Source organism: Trichogramma pretiosum, unplaced genomic scaffold, assembly GCF_000599845.2.
Source record: "Trichogramma pretiosum strain Unisexual culture from Peru unplaced genomic scaffold, Tpre_2.0 scaffold40, whole genome shotgun sequence".
Classification (NCBI taxonomy): domain Eukaryota; kingdom Metazoa; phylum Arthropoda; class Insecta; order Hymenoptera; family Trichogrammatidae; genus Trichogramma; species Trichogramma pretiosum.
The window spans coordinates 333,713-353,175 of NW_019641657.1; the positions used below are offsets into that span (position 1 = coordinate 333,713).

At 38.9% G+C, this 19,463-nt stretch overlaps 1 protein-coding gene across 8 annotated transcripts in view; it reads right to left on the reverse strand.

The window, feature by feature from the left end:
* Nucleotides 1-19,463, reverse strand: part of LOC106656175 (calcium/calmodulin-dependent 3',5'-cyclic nucleotide phosphodiesterase 1-like) — a 160,680-nt gene that overhangs the window by 83,065 nt on the left and 58,152 nt on the right. The window contains exon 2 of one of the 8 annotated variants that reach the window (XM_023460184.1): nt 13,404-13,477. The exons of the other annotated variants lie outside the window; for them this stretch is intronic. Within the exon in view, the coding sequence (XP_023315952.1) occupies nt 13,404-13,455 (52 nt within the window). The 5' untranslated portion in view covers nt 13,456-13,477. The remainder of the gene's footprint in view (nt 1-13,403; nt 13,478-19,463) is intronic. 8 annotated transcript variants of the gene reach the window in all.

Consider the following 19,463-nt stretch of genomic DNA (forward strand, 5'->3'; position numbering starts at 1 on the left):
CGTCAGGACCATTTGACGTCGCGCTCGCGCGATGACGACTGTATATACCAGGCTCTAAAATGCTCACCTCTATGCTTTATGGGAGCTTGTGTTGTTTAGTACAACAATTGGCCTGTAGGAGTTACAGGTATTTCCCTATTATTTTTTTCTTTTATTTTCTTTTATTTTTAAGCTCGCGAGCGGTCTCTCGATACGTCTTCGAGTGTGTCAACGCGCGCATTAATGTGTACACGTTCGTTGGAAAAATATTTTTGCGAGAAGCAAAAATTTTTCCGTCAAAAAACACGATTTCTTCGCAGCCCGAGGAAAGAGTAATTGTTTACAATTTTCACTCGCAATCGTGCCGCGCTCGCGAGACGTATTATATTAATCCACGCTCGCAGTCTTTCTCGCGCGCTTGTTTGGTTTTCAATTATTACCCGCAATTTTTACCTCCTTCGCGCGGATGAATATTTATAATGTAAATACATTCGTTTGTTCGACTCCGGCACACGAGAAAGGCGCAGAGTGAGAGAGAGAGGGAGGGAGAGCTCATTAAAAATTTTTTCGTGAAACCAAAGTTTTATATGCTACTGCGTTATATATAATCGTTATACTTCGCGGAAAAAAAATATGCCTGCGTGTATATATTCCTTATGCCGCGCAACTGAGTTCGGAAACATGTAACTTCGAGCACACCGGCTCACTTAATTATCCGCGGAGTTAACCCAAAGTCAACCCAAGGCTCGATCTAATATTTTGCAAAAACAAATTATTTCTCTGGCGCGCATATTAACAATGTTTAAACATTTATCGTACGTTGAAGAGTAAAGTTCGTATTATTTACCGTGTACCATACGTATAAATGAGTTAAAAATGTTCTGTACTTTAAACTGTTTGATGTTGATAAAAAATAAAAGAAAATAATCATTTTTTTTCCTGTATCCAAGAAAATTTCGTACACAACGTTGGGTTAATTTAATTTTCCACCGCAAGATAACTCGTCTATCCCACCGGATTAGCGTATACGAAGAATTAACTTTTGGTTACTTAATAAAAGAAAGTGTCAGAGAAAATATTAAAAACACCGCGAGAGGAACTGAATAAATTGACGATGGGCAGCGGCAGACTTTTTAATTAACAACTATTTTGCCGTCATGAAACAAGGTCAACTTTTAAACCGCTATTTGAAAAAAAAAGAAACAAAAATGAAACAATATTTTCGTCGGTCTTTTTTATTTATTTTACACTTTATGCTCGGCGTATGAACGGCAAAGGAGGTCTTTTTTTCGTGTACCTGAACAACGCGTGTGCTATATGTAAATATTCGCGAATAAATATTTATGCGCGCTGGCTTGAATTGCAAAAACGTTTACCTGCAGTTTTTAAAAATGCTAATAAATCATAGTTGCATTCGCGCAACCTTCAATCTTTTGATATTGCTGTATGTATACGCACCGAACCTACGATATAATCCGCGTTTATCGAGACATGGCATTACCTAACCATTTATGCAGATCGTGACTTTGCTTCTTCATCTTCTTTTTTACTTATTTTTTTTCACAAAAGGCGATATTTCATATAATTCGACTGTCTCCCAATACGCTTCTCGCTCTCTTTCGTTCTTTTCGAGCATCCTCGACGCAAAACGAAAACTTTCAATTTGTATCGCTTTTGTGGACAGACAGAAAGGATGACTCGCGATGAGGAAAAAAGGCCTCTCTCTCTCTCTCTCTTCGCTAAACCCGCCACAGCTGCTTATACGCTTTTTATATCATAAGGACCCTCTTCGCGTTTCGTTCAGCTGCGCCGCCGCCACACACTGCGCGTGCAGCCGCGGTACAGGTAATGAAAATTTCCAACAAGTTTTCTCCGCGTGCGCACGGAACATAATGCCTCGGTAAAGGCAACAAAACTTGTCTTATTTTTTTTTTTTCCTCCTATACGTGTACAATATCGTGTGCACAATTATATGTACACGAAGAAAAAAAAATCGCGAGGGCATATAGACGAAGGATGACTTTTCTCTTTTCCTAGCTCACAATTATGATTCTCGGCTTTTGTGCGATGGTACCACGTAATAGGGATCCGATGAGAGAATCGCGCGCGGGGCATGATATTATGTAGCGACTTCGCGTGTGCGTCAACACACACACACACACACACAATGTATAAAAAAAAAAAAATAATATATATAATACGCGCGCAAGAAAATGAAGTATATGCGCGCACGAGGTATAAAATTGAAGAAAAAAAATAATAACAATGCGAGCATATTAATAGAGAATAAAGAAGAAGCAGCAGCAGCGGCTGCGTCGTCGTCGTGATCGTTAAATCGAATTATGCATCGTACAACGCAGCACACGCACACAATGCGAAGCGGGCATATGTATATTTTTAATATGTATTATATATCATTGGTTCGGGAAAATACGTAAATATTTTGTTTTTATAATTAGAGAAAATAAAATACGAAGTCAATGAAACGGAATAACGCAATACGCGAATGCGTAAATGCGAATTGACTATAGACATAAAAGGACTCGAAGTAATGACTCAATATCAATTAAGCTCGATGGCGAACTATATACGGGAATTATTGATTTTATATTATTTTTAATTGAGAAACGCGACTCTCTCTCTAGCTTCGAGTTCGAGCGACGAATGGTCAAGCCGGCTCGAGTAGAGTGTACACCCGGTATAAAGTAGTCTCTCGCGCAATCGGCGAACGCCGGATAAGCACAAACAGCTGCAAGCTCCCGAGCTTAAATGCAAAAGCTTCGTTTTACAAAAATAATTTAAGTTTAAATCCTTCCATCGGTGTGTGTGTGTGTGTGTGTGTGTCTCTCCTTTCCCCCGCATTGATGCCGAGGGGGGAAAATGGAAGTAGTACCAGTAGTACTAGGCAGCAGTAGTAGTAGTAGTAATTGTAGTAGAAGCTAGTAGCAGCAGTCCCCGAGCGCGCGTTTTGCTCGCCTCGAAGCGATTGCGATGGCGCAAAGCGATCAATTATCATTTAAAGCTTCGCTCAGCACGAAAGGCTGCGCGCCGTACGTATATATATACTGCGCGCGGAAACATACATCGCACGAGTAAGAGAGAAAGAGAGGCCATCAGAGGAGAATAAAAGAGAGAGAAGGAGAGAAAAAGAAGTCGGTATTAAAGAGCTGGTCGATGCTAGATATTCCAGCTGTGGCACGGGGGTGGACGAAAGGAGTTGTACTATACACACGCACGCGGTTAGAAACTTTAATTGGGCTCATCCAAAAGCTATGTATGTGAGGTATACAGGTGAGTGAGTCGAATCGCTCGAATTCTTATTTATAAAGACAGTTCAGAGAGATGAGCGTTGCGCACGTTCGTTAATACTTGACAAAAAAAAATCGGTTCTTCCGTGGCAAGAGCAATCGTTCCCGAGCTGTAGCGTAATATGTATCAAAAATAATTACGTAAAAATTAATGTAAAAGTAGACGCAGTTGTACTCTAGGAAATTCCTTACTTGAGCTTAATTTTAGGTTCAAAGGAAATTTTATAGCTACTTTATTATTTACAATTTCAGTCTCTAGTTTATGGACAATTCATTTGTGCTTTGAGTAAAATTTCGAGTTCCATTCGGATCCCAGGGCAGATGGATCAAGTTTTATTGAAATTTTTTCAAAGATTACATGCATGACCCCAGAAAGAAATTACGTTACAATTGTTGTGGAGTCGAATAAGCCACAGTCTTTGCATGTAATCGTAATTTTTGTTCCTTTTATCATCAGCATTATTTGCAGTAAAAAATGGAACTTTGAAATAAAGAAATGGAATTTCTCTACAAAACTGAGTAGGAGTTTTACGCCATGGAAACATTCATAGCATAGAATTTGTCTCGCTATGAGTAAAAACTTCATAAGTTATCTTATAAGATTATATTCACTTCGTCACTTGCAGATTTACAGACGTAAGGTACTCGCCACCTGGCGGTGGACTCTAACATTAATTATGAAGTTAATTTTCAATCATTTTTAATGAACGCGATTATATTTTCACGCGTATTTTTGAGCACTTCGTATAAACAATTATCCGGTACGTTTCATTAACTTCAAATGAATTTTAATTCATATAAAGGAACCTTACATAAAAATCAGCACCAATCACTGTAACGTCGAGTTGATCCGATGTTACATTCAATCAGCATTCACTCTTTTCAACGACGTACAGTACACTCGTGTATCTCGTGCGCCACTATATCGAGTCGCTTCGCGTGTCGACTCGATGTATCGATCGTTATATATACATTAACTCTATAGATCGGAACGGTCTGCGCAGGATTCGCGTCGATGTACAATCGCCGATATATCGAAAAGGTCTACGGGGCTGCGCCAAGGCGTGTACGTACTTACGTACGGTATATATGTATATGGGGCCCCTCCTTATCACGCGATCGGCCGGCGAAGTCTCTCGATAATATAAAGCCGTGACGTCGAGCTTCTCGAGGCAGTCGAGCACGCGCGCGCGCACCGCGAGACCCGGACCAGTGCACGAACGTATACGTATGGTATACGATATAGGTATATATAACACGGAAACAAAGTCGCGAACTATTGCCATGTGCAACGAGCACGAGCGAGTCCGTTATATATACATAATACGCGCCGGCCGGTACATTATACACCCCGAGGCATCGATCTTTTGGGACAATGCACTCTCTCTCTCTCTCTCTCTCTCTCTCTCTCTTTTCCTTCCCTAAAGCTCGGTATGTATATCTGTATATCGAGGTGCAGCTCGAGCGTACGCCCGAACCATCTGGCTTATTTTACCTGTAACGTGCGCGCCAGCTCCTACGTAATATACCCCGCGTATATAGTGTATATAGGCGCAAGCTCGCGCAGTGCGCAGTACGACTCGATGTGTACAAGTGTGCGAAGGCAGACAAACCGCGGCTCGTTGCGCGAGTTATGCTCACCGTTGCTCGCGCGTCTATATAAATCTAACGACCGAGCGCGAAATTTTGTTTTTCGCTCTCGCGGCTCTCGGCTCGGTACGTAGACATGTGCGTGTCTGTGTATGTGTGTGGCAACGAGCGCAGCTCTAATACAGCTACCGACAATTGCCCCCGCTATATAACAGAATGCAATATGCCACGTAACTTTTTCTACTTTGCGTGCGCGCGTATATATTCTCTCTTACGTGTATCGTATTGTTTTCTGCATACTCGCTCGCTCGCTCGCTCGTGGGTGTTTTTATTTTTTGCCGCGCGAGTATCCTGTGAGCGTGGAAAAAACGAGGAGAATATGTCGCAACGCCGCGTATATTACATTATTGACTTTCGCGCGCGTAGCGTACTCGTTTGTACGACCGAGTGAATTTTTTTCCTAGCTATTCTTTCAAAAAATCCTCGAAATTTGAAAATGCGCGAACAACCACAATTTTGATAGGTATTTTTTCTATAGCTATTTTATAGCTGTTTTACTGCCTTTATGTGCCTTTTAAGTATACTCCGAGATCCAAATGATGTGGGACAATTCTCTTATTCGACGGCTTTGAAGGTACTTTTATGTACAAATGATTTGTGACAAATTTCTCATTCACCTGGCCGAGCTCGAAAAATTTCTCGACGACGTTGTTGCAACGAGCCATGCAGACTACGTGAAAATGTGTGAAGCTGGTCACCTCGTCGACGTAGTTCGCCTCAAACCTGTCTTATATCTCAAAGAGCTGATGGGCGCGACTCTCGTCGCTCAGTCTGGAGACGCAACGTATCGGCGTGGTTCGTCGACTTTGTCGGGCTCGTCCCTGTAGCCGGTTTCGATCACGAACTCCATAAATCGCTCGGGACGATTGCCCATGCTTCCTGTGGCCTCCGAGAGAAACCGATCCATCTGCTCGCGCCGAAAAATATCTCGCAGATTCGCAAGTTGGCCCTGCCAATTTTTGCCAAAGGTATATAATTTATCGAAAAAGTTGTAGATGTCTTTTTCGGTCGTACAGTCGACCTCTTTTATTGAAAGTTGAATAAATAGGAATATTTTAAAATGTCAAATGTACACGTTACAATTACATAGTTTTTTCTTATATGTAAAAATTAATGTATCGTCGCATCCCAACGGAATGAATTTGACTTCGATTCATGATAATCGTTTTCTTTTTTCCTCGCTATTATCTTGTTCGTCGTTCATAATTGGTCTCTTGCGCGACTCTGTCTCCGCCTGCATACGTTTGTTGATCATAAAGTAATCGTAACGTATCTCCTCTACTGAAATCTTTTCGTGTTCTACCAGTTCTCTGAGCTTAGATGTTTCCACTTTTAGTCTTTCCTCGGCAGCCAATAGATCCGAACTTGTTTTTCCCATTATCAAACTTTGCGCTTCTACGATCTTGTTTCTATCTTCATAGCTTAATCTCGAGTTATTATAAGCGCGATTCCTTTCGCTTCTACTCCTTAAGAGAATGGCCTGGAGCTCCGTTAACATCCGGTGGTGTTGTGTCATGTCGGGCTCCTCGTCCTGTTCCATTTCAGTGACGTTCCCTTCCTTCGACTCACATAATTCCATACCTTCCATTTTTTGTCACGAGTTTCTTTTGCGCCTGCGATATGGATGGATCGATTTGAGTTTTTAATAGCCGATAATTGATCACACATCACACACATAGACTCGGCCGTTGAGACGTCTGACAGTTGCGCGAAAGATGCGAAACGAGTGCCCGAGACTCTCAACTCTCTTTCGGCTGTGTTTACGTTGAGAGCGAGATCGAGAAATCAACCACAACAAATGAGATCGAGGCTCAGGCTCGTGAGCGAGCGTGAAAACGTGACTTATATATATTTCGATCGAATGAGCCGAGGAACTGAAGAATTCGGAATCTCGATCGAACGCTTTACCGATTTATCGAAAACTTTTGTTCAAACCACCGGTATCCAATCGGAAGTTTTTATGCCAGCACAGAAAAGTACCCTGAGAGACGCTAGAAAGGGTCCTGAAACTGGAGATATTATTGGTGAAAAATTGTGGTAATTCAACGATGCATGGACGCGGCAGTCCGAGCTATGCATTGACCCTATGCAATATCGTTATTTTAACTATTAATTATAATTATAATATCTTCGGTTTTAATGTTCGTATTTAGACGAATAAAAAAAGGAAATGTTTTTCTTTTTGTTTAGAATGAGATGAAATAACATTGTTTTCGTAAACATTGAATAGTTTAGGAGTTACAACCGTATAAACATTTATTTTGATTTGATTTTTTTAGCTTAAAAAATGCCTAATTACTACCTCCATCTTAGGCCCTCGCGGCACTAACCCTGTGAAAAATACACTCAAAACAAAGAGATTCGTGGCTCCCGAATCGAATAATCCCGAATCGAAGAAAAGAGTAACATTTTTTTCATGACGAAATAATAACTTTTTACACTATTACAAAGCGATTTTCAAAAATAGGCGATTTTCGCTCCACTCTAATATGTGTACCTAATAAGCAGAAAAGTCGAACGCACGATGATCCCGAGAGCTTAATAATACATGTGTATGCCATCTCATCGATATGCGTAATATATAACGTGTGTATAGCTCGAGATACACAATGCAGACGATTGTGATGGGTGTGTACTCGAAGCTCCGCGTGCGTAAACGGACTCGAACGCCCGTACAAATATATGTAGCAATGATATAACGATCAGTAAAAGTCACGGATGTGTCTTTCTCTCGACGATCGATATGTAAGCCACTACACCGATTTTATGCGAAATAATCGTAATAATCGCATGTAGAATACGTCATTCGTGTGACGCGATACACTACCATAATGTAACGTGCAATAATATACATTCTATCCTACATTACGTGCAAATAGAATTGCACGCTGTGTCGTGTGTACAAACATTTCCTGCTTTTCATTCAGCTTTGAGCGAGTCGAGGGCCCCTGACACGAATCATATGAATCTAATTGAGGTGTGTCGCGATTTTTCACGTGAAACTTATTCCTACTTAAGATACTTATTCTACGTAAGATAATTGTAAAAAATAATTTCTTTTCAAATGCCTTGCCAAAAATATGTTTAGCAAGAATTCAACATTTTTCGATTTTACAAACGCACTTCGTTTTTGCGTTTAAAAACGATTTCTTGATCGCCAGTACCGAGATCATATTTCAAGACTCTTTCGACGTATCGAGATTTTAATGAGTCCGAATAGGTAGGATCAAGAAAATTGGATTTTAGATCTACTTCATCGTCGCGATAAAAGTAGAAGAGCTGATGATGATACATCAGAGCACATCGTAAAAATCCCAATCAATTAGGTAAGTGAGAACGACAACTGGTCTCATCACCGAGAGAGTAATTGATTCATAGAAATCAGTTGCTTTCAAGCCAACTCTTTATCGACTGACTTGGTGCCCGAATTTATTAATGAGTACATTTGGATGCCAGTGGTTTGAACAAAAGTTTTCGATAAATCGGTAAAGCGTTCGATCGAAACTCCGAATTCATCAGTTGATTCGATCGAAAAATATATAAGTCACGTTTTTACGCTCGCTCACGAGCCTGAGCCTCGATCTCATTTGTTGTGGTTGATTTCTCGATCTCGCTCTCAACGTAAACACAGCCGAAAGAGAGTTGAGAGTCTCGGGCACTCGTTTCGCATCTTTCGCGCAACTGTCAGACGTCTCAACGGCCGAGTCTATGTGTGTGATGTGTGATCAATTATCGGCTATTAAAAACTCAAATCGATCCATCCATATCGCAGGCGCAAAAGAAACTCGTGACAAAAAATGGAAGGTATGGAATTATGTGAGTCGAAGGAAGGGAACGTCACTGAAATGGAACAGGACGAGGAGCTCGATATAACACAACACGAGCGGATATTTACGGAGCTCCAGTCCATTCTCTCAAGGAGTAGAAGCGAAAGGAATCGCGCTTATAATAACTCGAGATTAAGCTATGAAGATAGAAACAAGATCTTAGAAGCGCAAAGGTTGATAATGGAAAAAACAAGTTCGGATCTATTGGCTGCCGAGGAAAGACTAAAAGTGGGAATCTCTAAGCTCAGAGAACTGGTAGAACACGAAAAGATTTCAGTAGAGGAGATACGTTACGATTACTTTATGATCAACAAATGTATGCAGGCGGAGACAGAGTCGCGCAAGAGACCAATTATGAACGACGAATCGATACAAGATAATAGCGAGGAAAAAAGAAAGCGATTATCATGAATCGGAGTCAAATTCATTCCGTCGGGATACGACGATACATTAATTTTTACATACGAGAAAAAACTATGTAATTGTAACGTGTACATTTGACATTTTTAAATAATCCCATGTATTTAATTTGTCAAAATATTTCATGTTTGTCGATCGCTAAGTCAAAGTGATGAATCACGAACTCATCCTGAGATCTTGAGATAGTATAAAAACGAAATTCGTAAAAACAAGTGCTGTTATATTTTCGCTAGCAATCTTTGTATGTCGCTCAATCATCTTTATCTCCTTACACTTTGTTTCTTTTAAACGAGACGCAGCAAGCGGCTTTTCTCGCGTGCACGTTGAACGACTCTTTTCGACTTCTTCTTCCTTTTCATCGAGTTTTCAATGATTTATTGAGGCAAAATGCGTTATGACGCGCGCGTGAATCAATAAGGTTGAGAATATTTTTTCGAACTATGCACTCCCCGTAACCAAAATTTCTCAGTTAAATAAGGCTAGTCTCCATGGAATGATCATATTTTATTAACATAATTATTTTAAACTAATGAAAATTAGTTTTTTCGGATAAGTACTACCGCACTGCACCTCTTGATCTGTATATATTTTTTCGTCAAGCAATTTCATTGACCGATGTATTATTGTAAATTCGAAAGTGTCAATAAAAAAGATCGTGCCGACATGAATGATGTTCTTGTCGAAGTTTTTATTAGTATCTTTGGCTACGATAGAATCCACGCGTGTGCGTACGTGTATGCGTGCAGATTACGTATAGAAAATGAAAAATTATTATATTCCGATAGTACAAGCTGCTGCGCGCAATTTCGCGAGCAGCATCGCAATATATCGGATCGCGTTTCCTCGAATGCTCGTATAATCGGAAAATCGCAGGAATACCGGCATTAGTGCGGTTGCCGAGCTTTTAATATATATATCTACCCGCACACCCCCGCGAATGTACATGTATCCGCGTAGGAAATTTCGCCCACACCCGTTCCTGCTTGCTTGCTTACGCGACCGAGAAGCAGATGAGATATATATTCAATGTTTATATGCGCGTTATATGTACGTACATATATAGATAAGTATCGATCCGATAGCATCGCAGTGGCTGCGATCGCAGCCGTTGAAACGATTAATCCCCTCGGCAACTACTTACTAATTTACCGCAAAAATCAGAAGGCGCACACGACTACGACGCAACTGGTATATGTGTAATAATGTGTATACACGTACTCGGCGTATACGTACTACGAACTTATATGTGTACGTACCAGCGGTTAATCAAGCGGAAAAAACACGCTCTACCGCCCGCGCGCGCGCGGGATGCGCACCGCATGTTTTCCCGCCAGCGGCAGCAGCTATATTATTATATACGTATATTTAACTTAACTCTCTCTCTCTCTCTCTCGCATCGATATATCCTCCTCTTACCTAATCAGCGCGAGTATAAATACCTATAGGTATATGTATAATAACGAATACATATATACGATATTATGTGCCCATACGACACGACGGCCGCTGCGTAATGCAATTACAGGGCAGCAGCAGCGGCAACAACTCGACATTATTACACGTACACACAAACGCACCTGCATTAAAACGCACGAGTGCAGATGTGTGCGAATCAATGGCCCTACGAGCAAATGTGCGTGAGTATGTGTGTGTGTATGTGCATGTATTATGCGCCAGGCGAGTGCAAACGTTGCCTACCTTTATATATATAGTACTATATACTATATACCTAGAGGGCTGCGATACGAGCAGCGCAACACGAGAGCAGCAGCAACTCGACTCTTGAATTTCTGATGTAAGCTCCTCGAAATGAAGTTTATAACGCGCGGCTATATAGCTGCTGCTGATGCAGTTGCTGCCTGCGCGTATATATATATATATATTATGACGTATATCTCTACGCCATTGCCGCTGTATACGCGCGCGCGTGAGTTTATAATACCGATTCGAAGATGTGCGCGCGCGCCCATCGTCGACGTTCTCCTGCCGACGAGCACACGCATACGCGCACACCAAAGCTGCAGCATATAGGATAGAGAGAGAGAGAGTCGAGAGGATCCAAGAGTATATCCGGGAATTACCTTCTTGGCTGCGATTGATAACAGCTCTCTCGCTCGTCTCTTTTGTTTCCTTATATACACGACTATATACGAATTTCAAAGTTGAGAGACGTCAATGTGACTGTGTGAGGAGGATGTATTATGGGCTCTTTTTACCTCGCGCGTACACATACAATGAGGATGACGTTATTGAATGCCTCGTTTGTGCAGCTTTCGTTTGGGGAGCTCCAAAGTCATAATAAAAAAATGAAAACGTGCGAATTATACCTCATTTTTTTAATTAATGCAACGATGAGTACACTGGCTGCGGGCGCGCTTGTAATTGGGGAAATACGTTTGCTTTAGCGGCGCGCGATTGGGGGATTAAATCGATCAAATATTTTGACAACCAGCTCGACGCTCGCCACTTTTTTTTGTGCGTGTTATTTTATTTTCCATCGCTGCGCGTGAAAAAAAAATACACGCGCGAGCGATGCGTGCTTATCGAGCCTTCGCGCTGCGCAGTAGTTTGAATTACAAACAAAGTTATTTGACGAACGAGAGCTGTGAAACAGAATAGGTCGTATTTAACACTTGGTTATTTTTCATTAAAAGCAGCGCAGCACTCTAAAAATTTGACTGATCTTTATAGAGAATCGAATTTCCTATAAAAAGGTTGTAATTGTCGAAAATATATTTATTTATGTTATCTATCATTGTATTAATCAACATACCTTACTTTATAATTGTTATATTAATTAATATAAAAAAAAATCGTGCACATGAAATAATACTATATCAGTAATTAAAACACATTCGACAGAAAAGCTCTTATACAAGAGTGCAATGTGCACATTTATATGAAAGATCAATAATTGATACGAATACTTGGTTTCAAAACAATTTCTATATTATCAAGCATTCCGAAGAGCTTTTTTTCAATTAAATTCTGCACAAGTACGTAAGATATACTAAAAGATCAACAATGACTTGAAACAATAGAGTCAATACATGCAGTAGAGAGAGAAAGAGAAAGAGAGAGAGAGTCGTTACAGATATTCTCCAGCTCGAGTGACTCCAAATAATGTGTAGTATTCAACGCAAGGTATATACCAAGTTTCGAAACAAAAACATCAATTAATTTGCTTGAATAATTAACTGTAACTTGAATATCAACAATGCCCGGCCGTAACAATGCAATCAATATGCTCAGATGAATCTGAATTTATTGATTTCCTTGAGTTTTGTATATCGTCGCCCCAGCGCAAGAACCGCACAAATAACTCAAGTAGCAAAAACGTGCCTTAGTCCTATGTTAAAAGGATACGATTAAGGCACCTTTTTGCCACTTGAGTTTATTAGTGCTGTTCTTGCGCTGGGGCGACGATATAGACGCCTCTATAAATTGAGTGTAACACACACAGATATAAAGTTATATGCATTAATTGCCAGTTAAAATTTCAACAACAACAAACAAGTGCTCGCTAACATATCGAGAAGATTTTCGTGACATAAGTAACAAACAACAACAATAACAACAACAAAAGTACAAAAGAGAGAACGGCACTTCCATTCGTCTGTTCGATGATGTGCGTGTCGGTGTTTGAAGATTGGTCTCGAGTGTAATAATATCGAAAAATAATACGTTATGTGTGACAGTCATCTGGCTCGGGACACGTGTTTTTCGTAACTATATAAAACAGCTGCTGTGGCGCGTCTTCGAACGAGAGAGACAGAGCCTAACGAAGCAATAAATCTCGACGGGATTATTCATCGTAATCAATGCGTCGCTTTGAACCCCAACGGTAGTTATGTATAATATTGTGCCCTGAAATGTATTAGTATAATAAAACTGAAACATGCACTTGTTGTGTCAGTTTCCTTTTCGCTTGATTATAAACGAATATATGACGCATTTAAATGTGTTGTAAACTCGTTCCGTATGGAGGTATATCATATAATATTTGTGTGATAATCGTTCGTGTATATAAAATGTTTAATACACATCGATTGGTTTCAGTTCAGTCACATTGAGAAAAAAAAAAACAAAAACAAAGATTGAGAAAGAGATAGAGACAGAAAGTTATAGATAGAGAGTAAGAGATTGCTAAGTACGAATTATCTACGACAATATCGAGCTCGCGATCGATCTTTTCGTTTTTTTTTTGTTTGCTTTTTACCTTCTTTAACAATGTCCGATACGCGTTGGTATAGGGATTTTAAAAATGCCATATTTGTCACGCGTTCGATTTACCTGCAAAAGAGCAATTATCACATGTAAAATTTCGTTCGTTATCCTTGAATATTTGATATTTATAAAATTGTAATTTTGACAATCATTTTCACATCGATACATATTGATATACAGTAATGCATGTATTGTTAATTATGATTTCGTGATGATAATGCGAGATACTGAATTATTTCTGCTTTTTGTACACAGCAGATTCGCATGATTTACTATTTGTTTTTGAGTCGAATGTGGCATTAACTTTTGAATATTATATTTAAATTGCGTTTCATAACTATTCGGGCTGGATTCGAGCGCAATAGACATTCATCATTATGCTCTATACGCATACGATTGGCAAATACGTGAATAATAGCCAAAGTAAATTTAATGCATCGATTAAATTGTTAATATTCCGTTGCGAAATACGTAATTGACGATTTCGAATTTCGCAATTTTATAAATGTCAATCTCGCAGAGGTACACACAATCGGCTGCATTATTATTTTTAAGTTTGCAATCTAATTATCATGCGTCGGAGTAACATTTTTATGGAAGCGAAAAATGTTTCGATGTCATAATTTCTTCTTTTTCTTTTTATTTCATCTCGCAGTGCATAAAGTCATTTTCGTACTTGTACGAGGGGCAGAAGGAAAGTTTTAATTCGATCTAGAAACTCAGATTCGCGAAAAAAAAGTTGGAGTAATTAATCTAATTACAGAGCACGCGCGCGTGTTCTTCCAGTTCAGACATGTACTGATTACGGATGGCTGGATTAATGCGAGCATTTGGAATTAGTGCCGTATTAGACCTGTTAGAATTACGACATAATAATTAGAAATAATTTTGACATCCTCGCATTTTGATGAAAAAAAAAAAAAAAAAAATGCGAAGAATTTCGCCACGAGAGACTCAAGTTGATTGAAAAATTTGATTGTAAGGTGGCTCTGAAAATAGGCAGTGACGGCGCGAGGTGTGCGACTTTCGCTTTACACGTCCGTCGTTCATCATCAGTCTCAACGTCCGATTTTTCAAAAATTCTAAAACGTCCGGAATTTTCTCCGCGTAATTATGCAAAACGTTTTTAGTTTTTCAAGGCTGTCTCGGGGGACTTTCAATTGAAAAAATAAATGCATTACTTTTTAAAAAGTGACTCGTTCTTTTTTTAAGATGTTACAGTTTGCAAGCTATGTATCACTCGAACTATTACGTAAATATTTTCACTGAAAAAATATTACAAATTTAATTTTTTTTTTTCAACTCGAAAAATATCAAATTTCACTAAAAGTCTTATGAATCTACAATGTCCCTATGCAATGTAAAATATTTCAAAATACTTATTTAGCAATTCCAAACGTTCCTGTCTGACGTCACGATGCGAATTGATTCTGAATACGTTGAGTGGGTATTATGGAAATATTTCGCGTGTCAACATTGATCGCGTAAGCAAACTTTAATTTTCAATGTCAAATATGTTTGAAAGCATACAAATTAATCCAGAAATGCTCGGCTGCTTACGTATCTTGTTAATGTCACTATTATAGTCTGACGGATTATTGGATCCCTTCTACCTATCGTGCAAACTTGCGATTATGTTTGCATCATAAGCATAATACATCGTTTTAATTTTCAAAGATTTTTCAGCTTTCCAAGTGTTTTTTAAATAGTTTTTGTATTGCTTTTATTCCAAGTCGTTTAAAAAGTATTTGAAACTAGCTGGATATGATAAAAACTTTCGTTCTTTGTGAGTATCGATTTTTCCGGCAAATTCATTCGACGTTCACCATCAGCTAGAAACTCCGCAAGCACAAACTCTCTACTTTACCACCGGCTGCAAGGGGTAAGCTCTGCGCAAAGTTGCAAAATTTACCGCATACGTCGTGCAAGCTCCGTTATAATACTCGAGAGGGTATAAAGAGAAAAGCTGACGATCGGTAGCGACGGGAAATTTTCAACATTACCGACGCTGCATAAAGCTCTCGTGGTAAGTATCGCTGTTTTTTTTTGCAATAATCAAATTCAAGTTTCCTCATTTTTTACCGACAATTTTTTCTTCGATGAATAAGAATTTATTCTTAATCATGAATCGAGTGATATATCGTTGCAGGATTAACAAATTACACAAAAAAGCATGGTTTAACATTTTCAATATGCTTGCACATAATCTGATATCAACAAAATTGTCACAATTTGCAGAGTTTCCCTCTTGTTTCTCATCAAGTTACACTCTGCAATTCGAATCTTTACGAGCTCGTTGGAACAAAAAAATAAATCCGAAACTCGTTTACACGACTCAAAAGTATATTTGAGGGAGGAGGAGGCTAATTCGATGAAACTCGAACCTGTCAAAGCCTCTCCGCGCGCTTATATCGTATTTACCCTACGTTAACTATTAATAACATACACCATGAGCGCTCGGAGCGTCTTTGCAAAACTTAATTATATCCCTATCGTTCTATTAAACTATAACACGATTATACTTTCTCTCCCTCGGCTCGGTATCTTCTGTGTCAACTGCGTAAAATACTGGGGTTGCCACGGCTGCCACGATAGACGACGACGACGAGGTTGCCGCGCGCGCGCGCATAAAACATGCGCAAAGTTACTCTTATACGTTATAAACTTAGAACGCGTGAGTCATTGCGCGTTTAATCGAATGAAAAAAAAAAGGAAGAAAGTTGAACTATCGGGTCTCGCGAAAGTATGTCGAGATAACGCACGAATCGAGGGACGCAGCAAATTGTTTGCTCGAGAGAAAGATTTTTATAAGATTTTTTAAGTTAATTATTGCTAATCGCAGTTTCTGTATACAAATGGCAGGATAAAAAATTTTATTTCAATAAAAATGGGTGATTTATTCGGTTAAAAGATGTTAAGCCAAACACTAAATTAAATTAATCTGATGAGGAATTTGTCCATCAAATGACAAATAAACTTTAATTTTTTTCTTTACAATCTAGACGTTTCTCGAAAGAATATTCAACAGAATTGAAAAGATAATTACGTAAAATTTTAGTCCAATGCTTTAATTCATCAAAAATTGATTAAAAAAGCAAATTAAGCACTATTTTACTCTCGTAAGCAACGTCACGCTGTTCCATATAATAGCTAAAAGCCCGTCACGCTTTCACGTCTACATCATTTTCGAGGCTTTGCGCTAAGACGTTTAGTCAAATAAATTGATAATTTTTAAATTTTTCACGAACCAACGTTAAATCGAAAAATGTTAAAATCGCTTTAAATTAACGTTGATATAACCGCTTCCAGCTTGTAACTGATTATCAAGTTGACAATCGAGCTACCAAATTTCTCTGCAGGGAATTTCATCGCCGTCATCGTCGTCGTCGTCGTCGACGTCGATGCAGCAGCAGCAGCAGCAGAATATTATGTAACGAAGCCAAGTGCATAATTAACGCGATGATGCATCGGGGCAAAATCAAAAGCTCCGCGCAGAGTCACAAACTTTATACATCCGGTCGGTGCAGCACGGAGGAATGTGAAACTGGTTACCGTAACGGCGCAAGCATATTTAATAACTCGAAGCTTCATTCAACCCAGAGGTTACACGTTAAAAGGAGTGCCTCGTACACAATTTTCCCTGTAAACTATTTACAGGGCTGGAGAAGCCAAGCCAACTGTCAAGCCAAGTCTAGCGAAAATCTTGTAACCGTGAAAACGGGTATAGGGCGTACTGCGTACAGAGAGCGAAAGAGCACGCGTATGGAGAGAGAGAGAGAGAGAGAGAAAAGCTAGCTTTTCGGGCGGGGTACTACTACTTGTTTGAATTAGCTTTTCTGTTTGCTTTTGAACTACACAAATATATACTACTGCTGGGCTTTGTTTGTCTAATAAAACTGCACGTGCTCGTATTTCGCGGCATAATACTCTTATAAACGTGAAGGTAAAGTCTTCATTCGCCCGGAATATCGAGCTACGGTTCGGGTGCGTGTCTGTAATGATATGCATTGTACGGATGAAACGCGATTCGATTGTCGTGAAATTAAGTTGACTGTAATTATTAGTTCTCTCGTCGTAATCATTGTTGAAATTTACAAAAAGTTCTTGGTTTGTAAATTTAACTGCAAATTTGACTGTTTATTAAAATGAAAGTTATGAGTATGCGAGTTCGCTTCAAAGTCTATTGTTTTACTACTTTACTTCTGTTTTATGTAGAACTTGTTCCACTGAATTTAGTACACTGCAATTTAATCAGTACGAAACGTATTAATCCGTCTTATAATTTTCTCGTCGAGCACGCAAGAAAAAAAATAAAATTTAATTTCACCACTTTTTTCAATAGGTGCACGAATAGTAACATACATTAATGAGATAACGAAGAAACCAACGAGCGCTCGTTACTAAATTTTGCTAATTTTAAAATGAAAAATTATTCCTAGATCGTGATTATTATCACTCTGTACGGTATAATTGAATATTTTTTACATTCCTTCAGTAATGTATAAAATTTCACGTTTCCTCTATAATATTCTGCAAATTTTTGCCTATCGAACTCGTTTGGTACGTGAGATATTCGAGATGTTCGCATAGTTTGAATATAGAAATTTCGTATGAAAATGTGACAATATTCACAAATTTTAAATTACTTATCTTTTCTAAAAATAGTTTTTTTTTTTAAAGCATCGTAATGTGAATAATTAGGGCTTAAGTTACGGTGACGAGGAAAGTGCATTTATCTTGTGTCGCTTAGTATAATTAGTTTTGAATACTTGATGCATGATTTTAAGAAGATTATCAGCGTAACTCTAGAGTTAGTGCATAATATGCTTACTTTCATACTCAAATGTAGTAATACCAATTAAAATAATTACAAGATATCCGATTTCGTATTATTTACTTTTCATACACTAATTAATTCTATTGATTTTTTTATTAATCAATACATTTACTTTGAACGCATCAAAAGCCGTTCAATTTCAAAGGCATAAAAAAAAAGTATTCAAGAAAATTACGACATCAGTTTAAAAAAAGTCTCTGCATTCGCTGCCAGTCTCCGCGCGCAAAGCACTCGAGTGATATCCTATTTGCACAGACATTGCGCACAATCATATACTCTAATTAATTCGTTCGGCGGAATAACACGGACAGACGGGCGACAGCGGGTCCTTCGAGAGACGGCACGCAGTATAGTGTTTTGTTATGTTACACACGTTTCACGTTTCGGGCGTACCTAGCCGACCGAACGACCCGATAAAGCGAACCAACGCAAAACTATTTCGGCGAGCGCGTGTACACAATTTGTGTATGGAATATGATCGCTGTATACGTGGTTTATATGGGCTAAATTTTAAAACTGAGCGTACCTTTTGAGTAACGTAAAATTGAGTACACAGTAAATTAACCTCATACCTGCAACAGAAACAAGAAATAATTTGTTTATTTAATGCGCTTATACTTTCGAGTAATTTCGTATGAATAATCATTCGCTCATTTTGCGATTATTTATAAACGTATGTAGCTATGCATATCGTTGATTAAAAATACACCATTGATTATTCAATTAAGTAGTAATATACCGATATAGTCAGGCGATCCATACTTGTTAAAATTGGCCGGCGATGAGTCATTAAAAATTAATGAAGAGAAAACTCGTGTGGATTTACAAGGGAAAATTATCCGGCGAACAGAATTCGATCTCAATATTGTAACGCTATATGTGCACGGTGTCGGGTCTCTAATGGATTAACGTTATTCCAATTGGACAGCTGACAACAGAACGCGATCCTCGCTGGATCGCACTTTTTGGATGTAAGCCTTGGCTTACACGCTAAGATCGACCGTATTGACAACGACCCGAATCTCGCCTCGTAGTAGATTGCCAGCGGACGAAACGAGAAGTGGCTCGTTAACGAGTGAGACGATCATTACTCATTATTTATCAACATAAAGGGAAGACTTGCACCAATTAGTGACAATAAATCGATTTTTTGGTGGTTGATTTTGTTTCAGAAATTCCAACCACCTGTTTTCACATTTCTAGACCCCAAAAAAG